At 35.3% G+C, this 22075-nt stretch overlaps 1 protein-coding gene across 6 annotated transcripts in view; it reads right to left on the bottom strand.

The window, feature by feature from the left end:
* Positions 1-10600: 10600 nt before the first annotated feature.
* Positions 10601-22075, bottom strand: part of LOC120515066 (myelin transcription factor 1-like) — a 60997-nt gene continuing 49522 nt past the window's right edge. For 4 of the 6 annotated variants that reach the window (XM_039735785.1, XM_039735787.1, XM_039735786.1 and 1 more), the window contains 6 exons: positions 21816-21899; positions 21212-21433; positions 20548-20639; positions 17347-17450; positions 13494-13637; positions 10601-11555 (listed from right to left, as the gene is read on the bottom strand). In XM_039735785.1, coding sequence (XP_039591719.1) covers positions 11415-11555; positions 13494-13637; positions 17347-17450; positions 20548-20639; positions 21212-21433; positions 21816-21899 — 787 coding nt within the window. In that variant the 3' untranslated portion in view covers positions 10601-11414. The remainder of the gene's footprint in view (positions 11556-13493; positions 13638-17346; positions 17451-20547; positions 20640-21211; positions 21434-21815; positions 21900-22075) is intronic. The other 2 variants (XM_039735790.1, XM_039735788.1) reach the window with 1 other exon arrangement.

Raw genomic sequence — 22075 nt, 5'->3', positions numbered from 1 at the left:
TAACAAAATGAATAATAACAATAAAAAGAATACAAATAATACATAATAAAAAATACAATAACTAATAAATAAATAAAAATACAAGAATAAGCTCTGTGTTTTGCGTACTCACAACTGTAAACCTACTTTTGCCCATCTCTGTATAGTTATACTTTATTCATAAGAATTACTTTATTTTTTTTTCTTCCTTTTTTTCTGGCACCTCCTGACTTATCAGTATGAGAAAACTCCAACATATGAGGCACCGTTTGACTCGTCCTATTGCTTTTTAGGGTCTCCCTTATTTCTGGCCCTCTACACCCCAAAAAACCCTAATTTTTAGGCCATTTGGGGCCATGTTTTGTTCATCAAATTGCACATTAATGAGAAGAGTAAACCAACAGGAGTCTTCAACAAAAATGACCAGATGGACTTAAAGTTCTCCACGTCGCATCAACCGACCCCCACTGGGATATGAGGAGTCAAAAATGACTCCTTTTTACAACACTTCAAGAAAATGGGGAATAGTAATATAAGCATGCTGAGTGTCGTCTTATGCTATTTCGAGGTTGCTGATCACAAATATGATCATTTTCTTTGAAAGTTAATTCCTAGCCCTCTAAGAGTCACCCCCAAAAGGTTAAAAAAATACAAGTGTATGGCATATTGTTTTAGACTATTTCAAGGTTCGTGAATATAAACAGGATGTTATTTATGTGATTTTTGTTGCTTTACTAGGGATCTAGCTCTTTATGGGCCTCTCTCAGAGGGTGACAAATTTATATTACAATCGAGAGAATATTTTACTTTAAACATTTAAATTGAAATGCACATTTTAATATTTCAAATATTTTTGACACAACTATTCTTGCTTATTATTAAATCATTACATTTTTTATAAATAGTCCACATTATAGTGGCTTATACTAATACAGACTTTTTAATATTAATATTCATTCTTTCCATGCAAAATATTCAAATACCTGACAAAAAATGCAAAATACTGTGATTTATTTACTTAGGAGCGGTCATGACCATTTCTGATTATGTCAGCTATAATCAAAGCAAACAAGAAGCTGTGAGGGATGTTTGAGAAGGGCCTGCTCTTCTGTTTGGTGTATGGAGCTCGTAGGCCGTACTCTGTGTCACTTAAAACATATTAAGCAAGAGTGGGTAAAATAAAAACAGTTTTTAGTTAACTTATTTCTTTAGTGCACCAATGAAAGAAAAACTTCCAAGGTAATTGTGTTTAAGTATAAAATAAAGTGCATATGGTTTATCACGACTATATTTAAAAAGGCAACCTTGCAAATGCAGTGCATCCTGCTTACGGCAGGCACAATCCGCCTCAGGCATATTAAGATACAGAGTTACTTTTAAAACAATAGGAATTGCTCTTTTTCTTTGCTTTTCTTGGTAGTATGAAAGAGTACAAATAAGAAGAGAATGCTCTGTGTGGAGTGAAGTCATCAGTTAAATCCCTCAGGGGTCTGTCATTGGACTTCATTTATATAAAAGGTATAGATTTTGGTATAGTTAGAAAATTTATGAATTCACTAATACTATAATTAAAGTAATTGTAGACACTGATGAGGCAGCAAAAACTTTTCAAGAAGATTTGGACAAGAAAATGCAGTTTAATGTAAAAAAGGGCAAAGTGCTGCATGTAGGCAAAAGGAACATCAATTAAAAAATACTGTTCAAGATGGGAGACACTATCCCAAAGGAAGCAATCTCTGAAAAGGATGTAAGGGTTTATGTCGACACATTTTCATCATCTAAGCAATAGGCCGGAGCTATTAAAAGGTGTCGGAGATACCTTTATAAAGCCTTAAATAATCTCGCCCCATCTTATATATCGGAATGTCTGACACCTTATATTCCAAATCGTAACCTCAGATCCTCAAATGAGTGTCTCTTTAGAATTCCAAGAACAAAACTTAAAAGAAGTGGTGAGGCGGCCTTCTGCTGTTATGCACCTAAAATCTGGAATAGCCTGCCAATAGGAATTCGCCAGGCTGATACAGTAGAGCACTTTAAAACACTGCTGAAAACACATTACTTTAACATGGCCTTTTTATAACTTCATTTTAATCGTAATTTAACTTAATCCTGATACTCTATATGTTCAATCTCCTCAAAATAACTATTCAGGGTGGCTCCAAAATCGGTACTGACCCCTACTCTCTCTTCTGTTTCTTTTTCCGGTTTCTTTGTGGTGGCGGCCTGCGCCACCACCACCTACTCAAAGCTTCATGATGCTCAAACAATGATGGACGAATTAAAAGGCAGAAGTCTACGTGACCATCATCATCATCAAGCCCTTCCGTGAGAATCCTAAATCCAAAGAGGACTGTTTCATTTATATTAGGTAGAATGCCCAGAGGGACTGGGCGGTCTCATGGTCTGGAATCCCTACAGATTTTATTTTTTCTCCAGCCGTCTGGAGTTTTTTTTGTTTTTTCTGTCCCCCCTGGCCATTGAACCTTACTCTTATTCGATGTTAATTAATGTTGATTTATTTTGTTTTATAATTGTGTCTTTCAGTTTTCTATTCTTTAATATGTAAAGCACTTTGAGCTACTGTTTGTATGAAAATGTGCTATATAAATAAATGTTGTTGTTGTTGTTGTTGGAGATGGCTGGGGGGGTGACATGTCCGGGATGCCCTGGAGGACCGGAGGAGGGCTTACACCTTCCCCAGACCATGTGGGGGCGACCGCCCTGGTACTTTTGGGGCCGTGGTCATCGCCAGGGGGCGCCCTTATGCCTTTGGAACCCTGGACCTCATCACCTACGCCACACCTGGCAGTACTGGGGGGAAAAGGAGCAAGGACACCCGGAATGCTTCCGGGGATGCAGCCGGTACTTCCGCAACACTGGGGAGTGCCGGTGGAAGATTGCACATCCGGGTGAATATAAAAGGGGCCACCTCCCTTCATACAATGGCTAGAGTCGGGTGGAAGAGGACGAGGTCTATGGAGGAGGCAAGGAGGCAGCCTGAAGGAGGAGAAGAAGTTGTGTGTTGGCCAGCACTTTTGGGGACTTGTAGGGGTTTGTGTGGCACTTTGTAAATAATGGGACTGTTAATAAACGTGTTGTGGGTGATATGAACGTGTCTGCCTGTTTGTGTCCGGTTCGGCTACCACAAAGGCAAATTCAAAATTAGGTTATATCATAAAAATTGTTGAATATAAATGAAGGGACGTTATGCTCAGACTTTAAAATGAACTGGCGAGACCACATCTACAGTATTGTGTGCAATTCTCGTCACCACACTACAAGAAAGACATAGCAGCACTGGAAGCTAGCTGTGCAGAGGAGAACAACCAAGTGCATCCCATGACTTAAGATGGACTCAGAGATTAACCTGTTTAGTCTCAAACAGAGGAGACTACTTGGGGACCTGATCCCGGTCTTCCAAATTCTCAAAGGTATTCGTAAAGCAGATCAAGCAGAACTCATTGATTAATTACATCCTGACTGAAGAAGGGGGTTGAATTGCCTCGAAAGCCTGCATTTTGTAATCTTTCCAGATAGCCAAAAAAGGGTGTAATTTTGCTTGACGTCTCATTGCATCCATAATGGCTAACACGGACCAATGCCCTACTACTTCAGTTTAATGGTGAATCACATACTCGAGGACAACAGCGGAAACTGAGGGGAGGTGCATTTTGGACAGAAAGCAGGAATGACCTCTTGATGCAAAAAATCGTGGGAATCTGGGACAAACTACTGAGACCTGTAGTTGAAGTAAAAGCTTTGACAACCTTCAAGAAGCATCTGTAGGAGATTTTGGGACGGCTTAGCTATTAGCTGAACAAACAAGCCTGATGAGATGAACGGTCTCTTCATTTGTTAAATTTCTTATGGCGGCACAGTGCTGTGTCACTCTCCTAAACATCTGGGTTCAGTCCTCACCATAATTGGCACTTTCAAACTTCGATGAAAAGGGTTACTTTGGAGTGCTTAACATTCCTCCCACTTCCAAAAGACATTCCTGTGAGGTACATTATTGAGTGTAAATTGGTCCAGAACGTGAAAAGGTGTCTTTCAAAGGACTTTTGTTCTTTCTAGGTTTGAATTTTGCTTTGTACCCAATGCTGCCAGGATTGGTGCTGACTTCTTAAAACCCTGTAATAAAAAAATATATTTAGAAGATGGATGAAGTTTCATTTTGCATGCCGTGCAGACTCACATAAATGGTACCGTAATTTTGGATTCAGTCCATCATGCAGGTTTATTAATTGAACTGAAGTAAGAAATTTAACAAAGAAAGGCAATTTGCATTTAGTGTTTAGTGTGTAATGTGTTGAAAGGTTTTCTATTTAACGTTTCAATTTTGAAATGTATTAAGTACCTTATGATGTTGTCTCCATGATGGGTTCAGGTGCTATATAAAATCTAGACGGATAGACTTTTCTGTATGTTTATTTAAAACCACTTATTTCATTACAGCGTTGCCAAGCACTGCATCTCCCTTCACTTATCTAATACAAAAAGTGTCAAACTATGAATTTATTTGAACATTCTGGAGGTACAAATTAAAAGCGGTTCTCCCCAATGATTTTTAACAAAGGTTATTGTGCACGTTTTCAGGAATGCATAGTGGATATACAATTTAGCGAAATAACAACATATTTAGCATTTGTGGATTGTAAATATTGTAAAATACGAATTTAAATAACCCTTCATTGGTCACTTTTGTGTAAAATAAATGTCATGTTTGGGATACTTCTAAATTCCCTTTCGGCTACAACTTTTTTAGGCTGCCACTGAACACTAAGTTGGTCAAGCCTGTGGATTTTTTTAAGACTAAATAATATTAGCTGTGCTACAAGAGTCATCATGCAGACACTTCAGCTTTGGTAGAAGGTCCTCAGGTTTATTTTTCCTTAAAAACAAGATTAGTGACACTTTCTATTTATCATGCTAAAGTAGCCGAAAATTAGGTAATTGTATTTAATGACAAATAAACTGCATGTTTGATTACGGCCCTTGAAAACTACTCCAGAGGAACAACTTAAGCGTGGGGTTTTTAAAAGTTAGCTATAGTTGTTTTTGTCAAACTAGTGGTCCTAAACTGATGTATACGTTAGGAGATTAGTGGGGAGTTTGGAAGCCAGAATTCCTGCTGTGAGAGAAGCTCTTTTATGAAAGATTTAGCTCAGCTCCCATCTGTCACCCCCTGGCTGATGAATACATTAATGTTTTAAGCAACTTTTATTTAATCAAAAGGGCAACTTTGGAATTTTTTATTCACATGGGTTTAGAAGATATGCTTGAGGTTAATATACTTAGTTAAGCACATCAGATTGTAATATTGTCATCCTCGCGTGTGCTAAAGGAGCATGTCCAGGCATTACTCCAAATGTATTTATTAAAAATAAATCACCTGCTGCTACAAGCAAACTCTCTTGTATAACGTATGTGTGCTGTAAGAAGGAGCTTGGAAGAAAGTTAAGAATAAATTAATTATCAAAATGATGTGACTGCTGTGAATATAATTGAAGCCACGGCAGCTGTTAGTCAGGATCTTTGAAAAGATTCTGCTCAGTTTTAAATGGTTTAAGAGGACGATCTCGGAGAATCTAATTACATTTTTCTGTACACTGTGTTTTCTTACAGCGACTGTTTGGTTGAAAGCCTGTGCTCTTTCACCGTAAGGTAGGGTTATATCACAGTTGTTAGCCCTGATGGCTCAGCTCTTGGGCTCAGATCCCAACCCAGACTCTGTCTCTGTGTGGTGCACATTGAAAGAGCTGGGATGCAGGAATGGGACTCGTGCTGGACTGGCTTGTTCCTGCCCAGTGCCCCACACTGCTGGCAGAGGCACCAGCACCTTCAGCCCTGTTAGGTAATAACTGGTTTTGGATAAGACAAAACAATCATTTTTCTTTAAAAAAAATGAAATTATTTTATAAACTGATTTTGTTTTAATTTTCAATGTGTTAGGCACAGTTAGCAGTACATGTATGGCTATTATTTACCTGCTGTATGTGGAAAAAAGAGAAAGAACAACAAATAGGAATGCTGTTTTTGTTATTTTTTTATATATTTTTATTTTGCCAACATAAAAATGGATCACAGTTCATGAACTTTCCAACATCGGCTTCCATCTTTTTAACACTGATACAGACATACAGATTTACAAACATTACTTCAAACACGATGTGGCTCTACAGTGCTCACTTTAAAAACAGTGATGGCAAGAATACTGCCAGGGCTTGACCTGTGTTAAAAAATTCTCAGCTGGGAGGAAAAACAACAACAAAAAAAAGTCAATCTTTGACAAAATTTTAACATCGGTTGTGGAAGTATCGTACCAATATTGGCGGAAGTAATTTTTTTGATATTCTAAAGGTTATCTAAATAATCACTGGTACAAAATATCTCACCTTCATAAAAATTTAGTGCTTGACAGAACAAGCCCTAACAGTATACATATATTATATATTTATATTTATTTATACATATTCTGCATGTAAGTAAATTGTTTTTACAATAACAATAACAATGCTCTTTAGTACAAATTTTACAGAGTATTTGACTCAAGTTTAATAATGCCCTGAATCTGTGCATTATTTCATTTTCTTAAAATAAGAACTATAAATGCAGTTTGGTACCTGAATCATCATATCAAATCACAGTTTTTTTTTTTTTTTAATCTTCAGCATTTAAATGAAAATGTTACGAAAACACATTAATCAGTCATAATTATATTCCTGTCTATTCTTTGCACTTCTAGCAGCAATGCAGTTCATTTTTTTTTTATTTTTTTTATTTTGACACCCTAACTGAACAGGGTTTGACTTTTCCATTGCATCATCCTGAGTTATATTTGAACCCAGTTCCCAAATGTAAACAACACATACGGTATCCTTCTTGCCTTTTTATGTTGATGTAAGAAAGGCACAAGTGATAAAACTAAACAGATTTAAGCTACAGTACCTACTTGTGAATTTTGGTTTTATCAGCTTAGAAAGTACCAGCCTACCAAAAATGCATGCCTTTCTTGGTTTCTTTTGAAAAATCAGTAACTACGCTATCACGCTTTCTAAGGGAAATAAGGCAGGGGTGGGCAACATGCGTCATTAGCGCCTTTCAAAACTGTAATGCTTAATTTGCTGAGCTGGTAGCTGTCTGTATAGGTATTTTTGCGTTTTATTTGCTTGTATTTACAGATAAAGTAAAAGCACAATCCATTTCCAGAGTTCTCTTTTGAGTCTTAGCTCATGTTGACAGCCTTTTCAGGAAACAGTTAAACGTCCCAAATGTGCTGGGTGTGGACCAGTATGTAATACTGAACGTGAGGCACTCACAGCATTAAACTCATAAAACTTAACTTTGAAGCAATATCAATTCCATGAACAAGTAACAAGTGAATTATATGTACATGAAGTCTAGACTTTGGTTGGCTGGTCCAAACCAAAATTCTGTACAAACAAGAGTGCACATTAAAGTGAATCCAACTGAAACGTGGATCCACAAGCGCAGTAATATTTATAATTTGATCGATGCGGTTGTGATTTGCGATGTCATTTTTGCTGCAAAAGAGTTTTTTTTTGTTTGCTATCATCTCTTTAGTGTTGCCCACCCCTGAACTAAGGCATTAATTAGTCTTAGAATAAAAAATGAAAAGAGTGAGAAGTTATTAATTATTTACCAATAATTCTTCTGAAAACACAAACATGTTCCAAGTAACAGTTACGTGTGTTTACTTTATTATGAGTAACTTAATTGGCCAGCAATCACTCCAGCCTACTGGCATTCTTATTGCAAAATCAAACCTAAAGTCATATAAAAAAAACAAAGCGTATGGCCTAATTCCCATTAACATTGATATGGTAATCCATTCTAAAATACAACTTTATACCGACTTTACCTACACTTGAAAATCACAGTGGTTTTATGAGCTGAATTAGAAAGTAAAAGCATCTGTGGACTTGTCTCCAAGATAGTGATACAGAAAAGCTGTATATTTGCGCGAAAGTGTCCTTTCTACAGGCTAACGACAGCTCTAGTTTGTAGAATCGGGCGCTTCTTTTAGGGCAGTGATATTTTTATTGTTAGCTTCAAAGACCATTTCCCAGACTACCCCTATGATCAGTGCTATCTCTTAGCAAGCAAACAATTTGATAGATTCTGTCAACATGAATAAACCTACAATCAACCACAATGTACATGTTGCTCTGCTGTAATGAAGAAAATAAGGATCCAAGAAATAAATATTATTATGTAACAGCATAAAAAATGAATGTATGTTCTATCAAAATGTAAATGGGGTTACCTAACTTGAAGCTTTCATTGGAGAATCCTACATGGTTCTGTTTAGGATAACAAATGATACACTCAACATTCTAAAGATTCCCTTTTAAATCCTACATCAAACTATAAATCTTAGCTATCTACACCATTTTGTCAAGCTTGACCTTTTTAATCCAGCTTTTTACGTGTCCATCGCTGTGGGGTTTTGCCTTTCTACAAATTGCATCCATAGTCAAAATGTAGTAGGCAGCCTGTTATGTACAAATGAGAATTCATGAGTTTGAAATGCATTATGGGCCTTCACTATCGCCATATATTACTGAAGGCCGTCTTGGGCCTGATTACAAGCTCAATACACCAAATTACTTGGACAGCAGTATTGGATAATTCTTAATGACTAGTCAGTGAGGAAATATTCAAGGAAAGCACAAGTTGTAGAAATCTGAATTTATGCAAACATTACCAGTTAATCATATTGTGAACCTCCCTCAAATGCGAAATAGATTCAGAAATAGTATAGCTGGTTGGAATTTCAGCAAAGCTTTATTGTCTTATATTAAACATAATATTCTGCTTTAAAAGCCAATGAAAATATTAGACATTTCTTCCATTGCTTTAAAATGTTTCGGTCCTAACAATAACATATTTCTTTCTTTCTTTCTTTCTTTCTAATGACAGATAATATAACTTGGACATTTCAGCACATTTAAATAACATCAAATGGCCCTGAAATGCACAGAACTGGACAGGTCTATCCAAAGCTAAATTTTACAGATATGCCATATAAAAGCAGGCACTCTTATAGTCAGCAAAACACAAATCTACTTTTGGACTATATGATACTGTTCAAAAATCCCTAATTACAACATACAGGACATTTAATTGAATTTTTACAGACCAAAACAAATAATCAATTCATTTGTTATGTTATTCTTCTACCATTATTGGAATGCATAAATCCACAGTTCACAAGGTCTTACTAGTAGGGAAATGGTCATAATTTTATGGTAACGTTTACTTTCGCTGAGCAACTACACAGCAGCTGAGGACAAAGCAATTAACATCGAAATAAAATATATATATATATATATGTATGTATATTTATTACACAAGTTTTAGATTTTATTAATGGCCATTTAGGCAAGAAAAGATATTCCTAACAATCAACATTTATTCTTCCACTAGCCAGTGGAAGGGGAAAGGTTAGTTAAGAGTCATTTGATAATTGGAGAGCAGTGGCACTTTGTGGATTAAAAAAAAAACAAAAAATAAGGCCAAACGGGTGCAGAATGTTATTAATTTAGTGGGCATCTACCATTACTAAAAGTTTTCTGGCTTGTTTTTTTTTTTTAAGTGTAAGTGTATGTGTGTCTGTGTGTGTTTTTCCCCGAATAACTGTATGAAGAGGAACAATGTCATTCTTGTGCCTTTCTAAAACCACAAAAAAAAAATCAAAGTGGAATTTCAGAAAACATTTTGCACAGTCATCATCCACCTTTCATGATATTACAGTCAGAAGCAAGACACAGATAACCCCGATTACATTTTACCAGCCTAAAGGTTTCTTTTGCAAACCAAATTTTTTTGCTTAGGGAAAATATCAGCACAAATGAGCTCCATGATGTAAAACATAATTTACATCTAGAAAGGAAGAACTGCTGGTATTTTATTAAAATACTATAATCACACACTTTGTCGTATTTATCACTTAAATCATGATTTTTTCTTTTTTTTATTTAACTATGAACAAATGATTAAGACTAAACGTACGGAGTCATCACAGTTACACAAAGACATTACAAAATAAATATACAGTATCACATTATTCTTTTTTTAAATATTAAATAAATAATAAATACATAATTTCAATTTAGTGGTCATGGGTATTTTAGAAATACTTTTTCTGAAGAAATTAAACCAAGTAAAATCAAAAAATAAAACATCAAACAATCAGAAAAGCAAATAAGCAAATTATTAACAAAAAATGAACTTCTAAAAAATTATCAAAAACTTTTCAGTTATAAAATATTTGCACTTAAAAAAACAAGTAAAAAATCCCATTTTGAAAATAAATAATAAAATATATAAAATAATTCATTATTGGTGATTTATATATATATATATATATTTTTTTTAAAGGATGATTTAAAGTTTCACTTTAAAATGGTGATTTAACAGCATTTACTGGTTGAGTTGCACTTTGTTTTACAAAAATTAATAAATAGCGAAGGTTAAATAAATAAGCAAAGTTAACTTAAAATATTGGGAATAAATTACATTTTACACTTTTCAGATTCAAAATTAAATAAATTTATATAACAGTAATAGATGAACTACAAACTATTTATTGAAATGAAGTGCAATTTCTATTTTCATAAATACTATAAATAGAACTAGATGAATGTATTTACATAATAGATTTGTTACTTTAAGGAGAATACCAAAAGTATTATCACTTGTGTCCTTGGTGCTCTTACAGGGTTTTGTTTCTCGTATAAAACTCAGCTGATGAGGCAGGGAATGTTGTACCGTTGTCAGAAGCAGTTTGAGGTGAAGGGTGTTTTCTCAACTGCAACATGATAAGTCTAAGAAGCTTTTCTCGTTTCTTACAGAACCCAGTTAATTCAATGCCCAGTTAATTCACATGCGTATCATACAAGAGTACAACTCTTCACTGGTGTGCAAAATGTCCTTCTCTGCAATCGTAATCTATTGCAACATACATCCAACAAAGATCCAGCTGCTTCTTTCTGCTTTCCTATTTAGGTGTCCCTCAAAACTCAAAGCAGATGTGAAAATCAAAAGACCGACGAAAGTTTCTCATTTTCTCATTTTTGTGACTTACTGTTTAAATAGCTAGTAGCCTTTGGTTAGAATTCACACAGACTGTATGCAAAATTTGTATTTCAATTCCTTTGCTACATATTATGACCATGTGTCACAACATTTCTCCCTCACTGTCCTTTCCATTTGTATTCCGATGAAGTGCTGGGGGAAAAAAATACCATAATTTGGTTCTGATTCACTTTGTATAAACAAACCCAGCTGCCAAAGGGTTAGGTATTTGGTCCTGGTTTTGTGTGAATGCTCCCTGGGAAGAAGTACATTGCCATTATAAACCTGAATGCCCTTTACGTTTTCTATTTAAAAGTTAGTTCTTCCTTCTTTTAAACTTTAATACCCTTCACAGCCTGTTTTATGGACTCCAGTAGGGCTTTATTCTCCGGGTTCTGGTAGCATTCCTTATTCGTGTACATATCTGTCAACGTGTTCACATAGGCATCAAAATTCTGCTCAGTGATTGGCTCCTGATGAAAAAGTTTAAATTTAGAATTACCAAATAGCAAGAAAACTTATTTTAATTTGATGACATATACCTAAAACATTAAAGCAGTTCATTTAACCTTGAGAAACTCTTTATTTGTTACAACAAAATTGTGAATTTTCAGATGTCAGGTCTATATTTGATGCTAAAAAATTGCATGTAATGCAGCAGTCACTTAGATGAACTTATTCTAGTTCATTTTATTCTGAAATTACAAGTATCCTTGGGGATTCATAAAGTATATAAAATCAAATCAGAATCTTACACTAGCTGTTAAAACATGCTATTAGGGTGGTCCAGATCTAATTATGCAATTTTCATTATGCTAGAACTTGTTAAGTTTATTACATAGAAAATCACCCGAAAAATCCTGGACCATCGAGAAGTGTGCGAACTGACAACATGAAGAATCGTCTTCGCGCCAAACTGGAATTCTCCCCACATAAATCAAAGTCACGTGGACGGTCTGAATCTGAATAATTACAGTAGATCTGGACCATCCTGTAGTTTACAATGTTTAAGCCAGGGGTGTCCAAATCTGATCCTGGTGGGCTACATGATTTTCTTTCTGCCATTTTCTTCATCAGTGACCAATTTCTGCTGTTAATTAACTTTTTTCCCCTTCATTTTAATTGCCATGTGTTCTTAAGACTCAGTCCTCTGAATTGACTCAGTATTCCTCAAAAGGCAGCCAAACAAAAATGATGTGAAATTAGCCAACAATTGACCAGCTAAGTTGGAGCCTCAAGCTCTAATCAATTTCACTCCAACCATTTTCTTAATTAGAAGCCAATTCTTGTTATTAATTAAATCTGCCATTTCATTTCATGGCTTGTTGGTGCTCTCATACTGCTGCAGCAGACATTTCCTAAACAGTTGATTTTCTCCAAAATGTTTTGTGGACCTGATAAGATCAACATTACTAAGAACTTCACCTTTCTTTATTATTCAGATATTACATGATGGATAGAAAAGTTTAACTAGTCATGTGTTGGCATCTCGTTATTGTTTGACTGCTAATTAAAGAAAAAAGAAACAATTAAGGGATTTGAGTGTTAAATAGCAAATCAATTGAAATTAAGGCAAAGAAGTTAATTAGCAGCAAAAACGGGTCACTAATTAATTAAAGGGTTAGAATGAAAATCTGCAGCCACTGTAGCCCTCCAGGATTGGAGTTGGACACCCCTGATGTAAGCCATGTAGATTACCCAATACATCTCACATAACCTACGTAGCAATTTTACACATTTTACACTTGGTACATGACAGAGAATTTCATTTATAGTGTATTTACCCATTTACTATGGCATTTTAATATTTATTATTTAAAAAGCCAGATATGGTGTTTGTCTGTTCAAAGAACATCAAACTAATACAAGTATATCAACACTCAAATGCTACAGAGGTTGTGAATCACCTCCTTATGAACCGGCCATGGCTGATGTTTATTACTAGTGTTTATTAGTGCATACAATAATTCTGTTTTTTAAGGATTAAAAAGATAATTTACTTGATAATTGCAGATGGTTTGTATGTTTTGATTGCTACCATCATCACAACTCAGAACTTCTCCTTACTGTTAAAATGACCACCTGGTTGTTGATGACTTAAGCAAAGTTTTGTAAAAACGTGTAATGAAGGATATTCAGACATGAGTTAAATAATAAAGTCTATACATTATCATAGAGTGTACAGTTTATAGACAAACTTTAAGGACACCAATCTTTTGCCTTAAAAAGCATGACATCATTCGAAATGTTAATAACTTACTTGCTTCAATTCCAAATAAAACATTATTTTCCAACAATATAAATGATATAATGATTTGATTACTCATATATTTATGGTGTGATTTAAATCAACCCCAGATCAATAACAAAGTAATAAGATTAAACCTTAAAGAAACCAAAGTATTTCTTACCATGTGTGGAAGGCGAATGTTAGCTAGGCTGCGAATGAGGGCACGGCTTAATCCTGACAGCTCCATAAACAATGCCTCATTTTGCTCTTCTATAATTTTATTCTCCTCTTCAATATTCTTAAGATTTTTTTCCATGGATGAAATCTAATTAGAATAAGATTAAAAATAAAAATTGTATTTGAATATACTATGTATATAAACACAAACAAAAGTAGTCCAGAGCCACATATATATTTAGAATATAAAGATTGTTTTTTAGAAACAGGCACTAAAGCCTACTAGAATGGAGAAGAGGAAGGAAACCTGACAACTCTTGCTTCCTCTAATTAAGCCAGTAATGAAGGATAAGTTTCAGGTTTGCTGTGTAAAATGATACCATGCTGCAATATTTGGTTCATCCAGTGCTTCAAGTGGAACCAAATTATTTGCAATACTGAGTTTATGGCAATATAGTGGCACTTGTTCACAGCGGAGTTTGAGAGGGGGAGAGGGAACCCTTGAAACTTTGAGCACCGTGGGAATAGCATACGGCCAAACTAAGAAACATTGCTGCCACTCTAATTACAAATTGGAAGAGGTGTCCGAACTGCATACTGGTGAGTACTGGCCCACTGCAAGCACTGTGTTCACCTAAACATTATATAGCTGTTGAATCCAGCATTTCAGAGAGGAGGAAGGAGCCCACCATCGACCACAGCACCAGTCCATTACAGGTTAAATTTACTCATACAAAACCAATAAATACAATTAAATTGGGCCAGTTTAGAGTTGCCATTTCAGCTGACAAAAATGTCTCCGGAATTATACATTACAAAACACTACTGAATGATGCCCTAGCATACTAAATATACCTTCAGAAATTCAATTCTCACATACTCATGAAAAAAGATATGTGTGTGTACTTATATACAGTAGTGTCCTCCACTATTATTGGGGTTAGATAGAGCCTTCTCTGTTATGGGCCCCAAACTCTCAATGGCTTCACCCTTGATATTAATTCTGTAACTAATTTTAAATCTTGATTAAAAAACATATTTTAGACAAGCATTTCTTTGTTGTTAGTTTATTTTTATATCCTTTTATCATATATATTTATTTGTTTGTTCATTATGATGGCTTGCTAATTTTATTCCCTTTTTGGTTATTTTTCTAATTTTATATGAAATATTGTAATAGTTTTTTTGTTGGAAAGTACTTTGTGCATATTGCTTTAAAAGTGCTCTATAAATAAAGTAATAATAATGATAATATAGGCACCCTTGGTAAATAAAAGCAAAATAAGCTGAGAAAAACATATCTTTATTGTTTATCCTCTTGATCTTTCTTTCAAAATAGTAACATAAATATAACCTTTAATTAACACAATGGGCAAGAATGGAGAACAGAGTAGTGATATGCAAGAAAATGTTGTTTCGCTGCACACATCAGACAATAGCTAAGTGGCTGAAAATGTCCGTTTTTACTATCAGGGCAGTAATTAGTAACTTTAAAGCAGCTGGTTGTGTTAAGAATCTGCAAGGAAGAGGACACGTGTCTATACTGACCCCTCTTACACTGGAGGATGGTGGCTTGAGTCGCCACAGAATCTTCATGGATCACAGCTAGAAAACTGCAGATGTTACCTGGGTCTTGTGGTCATAAGGTCTCTAAAACTACAATCAGATGCTACCTACACAACTAGAAGTTCTACAGTTTGTGAAATGTTACTGGGACGTTTTAGCAACAAACACCAGAGGGAATGATAGGTATGCAGAAAGGTTCCTCATCTCCACTGTAAATTATGATGTTGAATCTTTGATGTTGTGGGGTTGTTTTTCTGACAAAAGCCCAGGAATTATATATAGTACATGGACTCCCAAGAATTAGCAGATATTAAAACAGTGCATGACTATTCCTGCCAGCAAGCTTAAATTGGGCTATAGATGGAACGTCCATCTAATGATCTAAAGAACATGTCAAAATCATTAACATGTGTGATAGACAGCCGGGTCCGATGCCCGGTGGGGACTTCCCTGCTGCAAATGTTCCAGGGGAGCCACCATGGACAGCTCAATACCTCCCCCAGGACGCTTGGTGGCAGCCTCCTTGGCCGATGTTGATTTACCAGTCTCCCACGTGGCTCCATGGGACATGGAGTCCTCCACAGCCAGGTTGGGAGCTGGGGTGGCCGCTAGGGAGTGCTGCCGAGACTCAAGAACCCAGCTGGATGAGTCATCAGTCCCACCCAGAGGTGCAATTGGGACCAGGTGGTCAAGCACCTGGAACACTTCCGGGTGGGCTATAAAACGGGCCAGCCTCCACCACTAAACTGCCAGAATTGGGAGGAAGAGGACGAGGTCGCCTGGGAGGAGTGGTGGTGCAAGGTGGAGAGTTGTGGTACTGTGAACTAAAGTGCTTTGGGACTGTGTTGGGCCTGTGGGACACGGGGAAGGCGTGCCCCACGGCTGAAGAAAAAATAAAAGCCTGTGTGATTTTTACACGTGCCTCTGCGTCAGTCTGTGCCGGGTGGGGTGCTATATAGCACCTTTATCACACATGGCTCAGAATCAATTTTTTGCCATAGTCATCCCAGTATCCTAACCTAACCCCCATTGAAAATACTGGGATTAGCTGAAGAGGAGAGTCCTCACGCTTGGACCTTATGATCTAGTCTAGAGAGATTCTGCTTGCAGGAAATGGTCTCAGATCCCTTACCATGTATTCTCCAGCCTCCTTAACTATTATAAGAGAAGACCCAAAGCTGTTATGTTGGCAAAGGGGATGCTACACAAAGTTTTAAATGAAGGGGTACCAATAATTGTGGCACACATATATCCGAGAAAAATATTTGTTTTATGAGAAGAATTTCTTTTTCCTTTCAATTATTTCACTTCATTAATAATGAAGTCAAAAGCATAAATAATAAAGACATTTTTCACAGCCTGTATTACCTTTATTTGCCAAGGCTTGTTAATATTTGTGAAGAGCACTGCATGTAACAACATAGCAATAGCATATCTCTTAACTTGCTGCTATATAAACAATATTTTTTATTGAAAAATGATTGCAGTGATTTACTTTAAAAACTGGACATTTTTACAAATGAATTCACTTCTTGTGAGCCTGATACTATACAAGTGATTGCTTTTAGTCAGTTCTTTTAGATCTTTCAGCACCACTAATCCTAGTTTAAAGATATACCATTGATTGACATTAGTGATAAAAACTGTGGTCATGTGCATTTGTGAAAATGAATTCATTTCATGCCTTCCTAGGTTATTATCTGTAACTGTGCCAAAATAAATGTACCTACTGTAAATTTATTCTCTTAAGTGTTCATTTTAAAATTTTGTGCAACTACTACAGTTAAATTTTTTGTATGTAAAATACAAATGCAGACATTACACTGTACATTTTTATTTTGGTATATTACATTATTTGTTATTAGTAAATCACACAGAGAGGCTGTAACTACAGTAGATCACACACAGTAACAAAGTAATCCAATGCAAATGTGCTGTGGAATATTTTAAGTTAAACTCATTATAGCACCACCAGCCCTAAAGATTAAGTACTGCTCTCAAAACCTCTTAAAAAACTTGTTTTAGGTATTACATATACAGTTTTCTTAGACTTTATTATATTTATACTATCTAGACATATTAACAATTATATTATGACTTTACACTTAACACATACACAGTACAGTATCACATATTTTCAAAACAAGCAACGATTCCCAATAAAATAATTAATCATACATCGGAACAGCAGTTATGGTATAATTGTAGGTGAAAAAAAGGTATACAGTACTATAAAAATAATAATAATAATCCAACTGAACTTTTCAAGATGGGTAAGCAATATATCTCACCTGTGTTTGCAAATTAACCATGTCAGCTTCAATCTCAGTATTTGACTCATTAAGCTCACTGATCTCCTTGTTTAATTGTTTGATGTCTTCATCATTGTCAAGCACTACAAACACAAATATAAAAATAGTAATAATGACAAAGTTAAACTAAAGTAAAAAAAAAATTAAACGTAACTGTAGTGTTTTTACATGCGCACTTAGGCACAGAAAAAAATGATCAGCCTGTAGGTGTGTGTTGGGTGAAAAAAATAACTTTGAGCTTTTTTCATCTACGGAAACTTGTTCACATTTTGATATGGCTCATCAGTCAAGTCTGACCTTCTTCCCTGCTTCTCCACAGTTGCAAGTAACTGATCCCAGAAGTTCACTTAAACCATCCAATCAACAGTAGTGAGAAGTAGTGTGTTCAAAGGGAAGGTCCATGATCAGGTGAAGCTGATTGGAACATCTTACATTAAAACATACTAGAAGGTGGCAGAGGAAAAGTGGAATGTAGTAATAGTAATAGTAGCTGTGCCACACGTACAGAATACAGTGAAATTCTCAGTTGCACGTTCTACTAACGCTGTATGTGTGGTGTTAGTCCAACTGGGAGGAGTTTCAGTTGCATAAATTACAGGCTGATCATTTAGTCCTACAAATAACTTTATTGGAAGTTGCTTGCATGCCAGCTTAAATTTATGTCCCTTTTAACAACAAAATGACCAGTTTTAAACAAACTCTTATAATATTAAAATAACCTTTTAAAGTGTATATATGGAATGAGTGTTGCTTTCTATACACTATGCATTAATTTAGCACTGGTGATTCTGCTTTTGAATTTCTATGGAATGAGTGTTTCCATCTATATGCTATGTGTTAATTTGGCACTAGTGATATTGCTGTTGAATTTCTTTCTTGTCAGAGACTCATATGTATTCATAACATTTTTATTGTTGTGACTGCTTGGATAAAAAAGTGCGAGTAGCTTAAGGAGGCCTCCACTAATCACCACAGAATTAAATGGAGGCCTGAAAAGTTAGTGCCCAGAGAAAAGACAGTGTAGGAAGATCTTTCATTTTACTTGTGTACTTGTATTCCTCATGACTCTAGATAGCAGACAACTGCAGAAAGTTGAAATTTTATTTTCCAGAAATTAAAATAAAATTTCCACCACCTGGACTGTATAGTTCCAATTTAAAAAGGTTTAGGAAATCTTTCGTCTGTTGCATCATTATGACCCATGCCTTTTACACTTAATATTTTGATTTTTTTTTTGTTTCTGCGAAATAAACATTATCTTTGATCTCATTACAAGTGAAGATTAACACAGTAACTGTACCTTTATGGTAGACATGTCACATGATGGCCAACGGTAGGCTCAGTAAAGCAGACACGATGTGTCATCTGTTGTTTAGTACTGCATTATACTGTACAATTGTTTTTTCACTAAAGTTCATCCACAAACCAGTTGATTCCCCTAATTCATCAAGTGTTGACTGAAATATACATAACTGGGAGAATGGTCACAACCTGATATTAATAAAAAATCTAATTATTTTTTTTCTGTGGTGAAGCTTAATGTGAATTATACTCTGATCAGTACAGATCCTGGCTCTATAATGAGGCATCCATGTATATATTAGTTAGAGAGCATCATTTGAACACTCACATTTTGAGCATGTAATACATTTCTAGAAGGAAATGCTGCACATGATGTCTGAAACTCTGACAATGAGTACATTCAGCCAATGAATTATTTAGCAGAAGTGCGTCAGGAAATGCTACTGGGGCTCCATTATACCAATGGCAATGCACCTGTATAATGCCTCACTGTGACTGCTAAGTCAGACGTTTTCTCTCTTATTAGTCATTCTGGTATGTGTTCATAGTGTCTGTCTGTCTGTCTGTCTATGATGTTTACTTCTTTAAAGAATCCAGTTCAAGTTTGTGAAGTTGGTTCAGTGCATTGTGTGTAATAATACAGATATGATATACTGTAAGCTTACTGCAATATTACTTTATTCATCAGTATTCTAAAATTGCAAGTATAAATTTTATATAATTTCTCCAAGGGACTTGTGTGAGTAACCTTACAATATCTAGGAAATGTCTGTGTTTGGCTGTGTGTAATCCTGATACATTTTCTGATGCTGTGTCATCACAGCTGGTAGCATATTAGTTTCTGAATAATTATCTTTGCATGTTTAAGGCTAAAAAAGGAATACAAAAATAAAAAGAATGAACCAGGCATAATCTTAACTCCCAGCCACTGTATCGGCTGTTCTTCATTGATATAAACTATTATAGCTGTGTCTTTTCATGCCTACAACAAGGCTGTGTCTATCATATGTTCACAAATATAATCAGTAAAACTGATTTTGTCATCTAACAAGATAAAATGTTTAGCTAGATGAATGTAGTAATAGATTCCATGTTCTATTCACTTAGTGTCTCCTACGCATAGTTTATACATTTCTTACAATACCTCTTTTCATGCGTGTGCATTTAGGGGACAGTTTAAGGGCCCTGGTGATGGTATTTCTCCTCTACTCCAGGGTTTCCTCCCACTGTAGACCAGAAGGTTGACAGCTTTTCCACCACTGATGTGATTTGTAATGTCCATCCGTCTGGACTCACCTCATCCTGCTGGAAACCATCATAACCAGCAGCTCTGCCATCTTCGAGTCAGTTCAATATCAGACTCGCTTCTGAAAAGATGTTACTTTAACACTACTGAATCGCATTTTGTTTATTTTTGACATTCAATTATTTGGAGTTTGCCAACATTTCTTGTTCTTGCACTGTCATAGACATCGGCAGGATTCCAAACAGGTAGAGAAATGACAGAGCAACAAGACATGGCTGCGATTATACAGGCAATGGCCACCGACATCCAGGCTCTCAAGGTCCAGGTGAGAGAAATAGAAGCACCAGAGCCCTTAACTGTCCCCTAAGCTCATGTGTGAGACACTCTATAAATATTATGCACTAATCACACTTTAGAAATCACTGTCATGAGAGTAGTAGCACGTGTTCTCTGTTTTTTTTTTCCTGTTATGTTTTAAACTGTAAAAACTGTAAGTATATGTATCTCAAATTTACTGAACAGAATGGAAAACTGTTTAATATTAGCACTTAGCCTTCAGTACAGTTTTCATGCTTAACGTAATAGTCATAAATATTTTAGCTTGGTCAAAAGTGTGAAGACTTTTACTTTACCATCGCTTGCTCTGAATTTGGTGGTAAGATAATCATCCCCAAGAAACTTTGCTTTCTTCACGGAGAAAGAGGCTCTTGGGCAACCTGACAAACTGAAAGCAAAAACATATTATAATGAATTGTTTAGCTAACATTCATGAAATAACATTAGCAACATTTACATAAACACCTGTATTCTTCTCCAAGATGGCAAAAGAAAACTGTTTTGTGTCTACTTAATTTATATTACCTTCATCTTCATTTTTTAACACTAACACATGTTTCATTTGTTTGGTGATATTTTGATGGTAATGTAAGACCTTTCTTTAGTCAAATGTATCACATATGGGATTTAACATCTGAAAGGCATTACTACATTTCTATGTTGGTTTTATCATAGAAACAAGTTTTGTCTGTTTGCATTGATGTTAAAAAGGACAGAACTGGATGGATACATAGATATGTTTATATTAGCTGGGCATTAACTGTCAGTTTTAATTTATATAGGCTATACTCAAACTTAGAAGAAATAATGAAACAAATAACATACGTGTTTTTTTTTAAATGTAAATGCAAATAATTAAAAACAATACATTTAGAGATCATGAAAAATAATATACTATTGTAAAATGTTAGTTCCATATTACTTACTTAAATAATTATGAATTCAGTATGTATGGCTTACCTCCTGTGTGTAAGGAAACTGCCATTAGCATGACCTGAACCATCACACCCAGGAGTAGGACAAGTTGGTCCATCAGCTTTAAGGGTTTTCCAAGAAAATGGTGAACCATTAAGGAGCCCTTCTTTCTGTTTCCGTGCAGCCAATGGGCAGCCTGAGGCACTTCGGTGGGATGCATACTTCCCGCTAATGTGACCTAAGCCATCACATCCCGGAACTGGACATCTGTATACAAAGGAAAATGTCTTGTTGAGCCAAAAAATGTGGAAATTCAACATTTGTTAAAATTTAGTTTGAATACATTCTATGCTGTTTTCTTTTTCATAGATGTACAAATGGGTTAAGACTCATTTAGTTAACAATGTCCAAACTCGAATTTAATGTGTCAAATTTAAAGCTGTAATATGTAAATTTGTTACGTTGAGTGTATTGCACAATAGGTTTTTTTCTAATTTTTCTCTAAATATACAAAATAGTTAAATATATATTAAAAAAATCAAAAAATATATAAATATATATATAATTATATATAAAAAATATATTTTTAATAGATTATAAAAAACAAGAACGCTAAAATGCTGAAACTGATTTGTTTTGTAGTACGAACTTTAAGAGCTCCGGGTCCTCCTTGTCATCCTTGGTAGGTGTTGTTTTTATTCCACCTTTCTTGGCACGAGGGCACCCAGACAGACTGAAAAAAGAAAGTATAGGCTTATGAAAAAAGAGGGAAATAGTTTTGAAGTGGGATAAAACACTTGAAAAAATGTTGCCAAATAAATACAAAAAAAAAAAATAAAAATAAAAATAAATAAAAACTAAACGTCCTCTGGCTTTTTTGCATGCATGTACGTGAATCTAAAACTTGCC

This window comes from Polypterus senegalus, chromosome 14, assembly GCF_016835505.1.
Source record: "Polypterus senegalus isolate Bchr_013 chromosome 14, ASM1683550v1, whole genome shotgun sequence".
Lineage (NCBI taxonomy): Eukaryota > Metazoa > Chordata > Cladistia > Polypteriformes > Polypteridae > Polypterus > Polypterus senegalus.
Note: the sequence above shows the minus strand (reverse complement) of the source record. Positions and strands in the feature narration are given on the sequence as shown.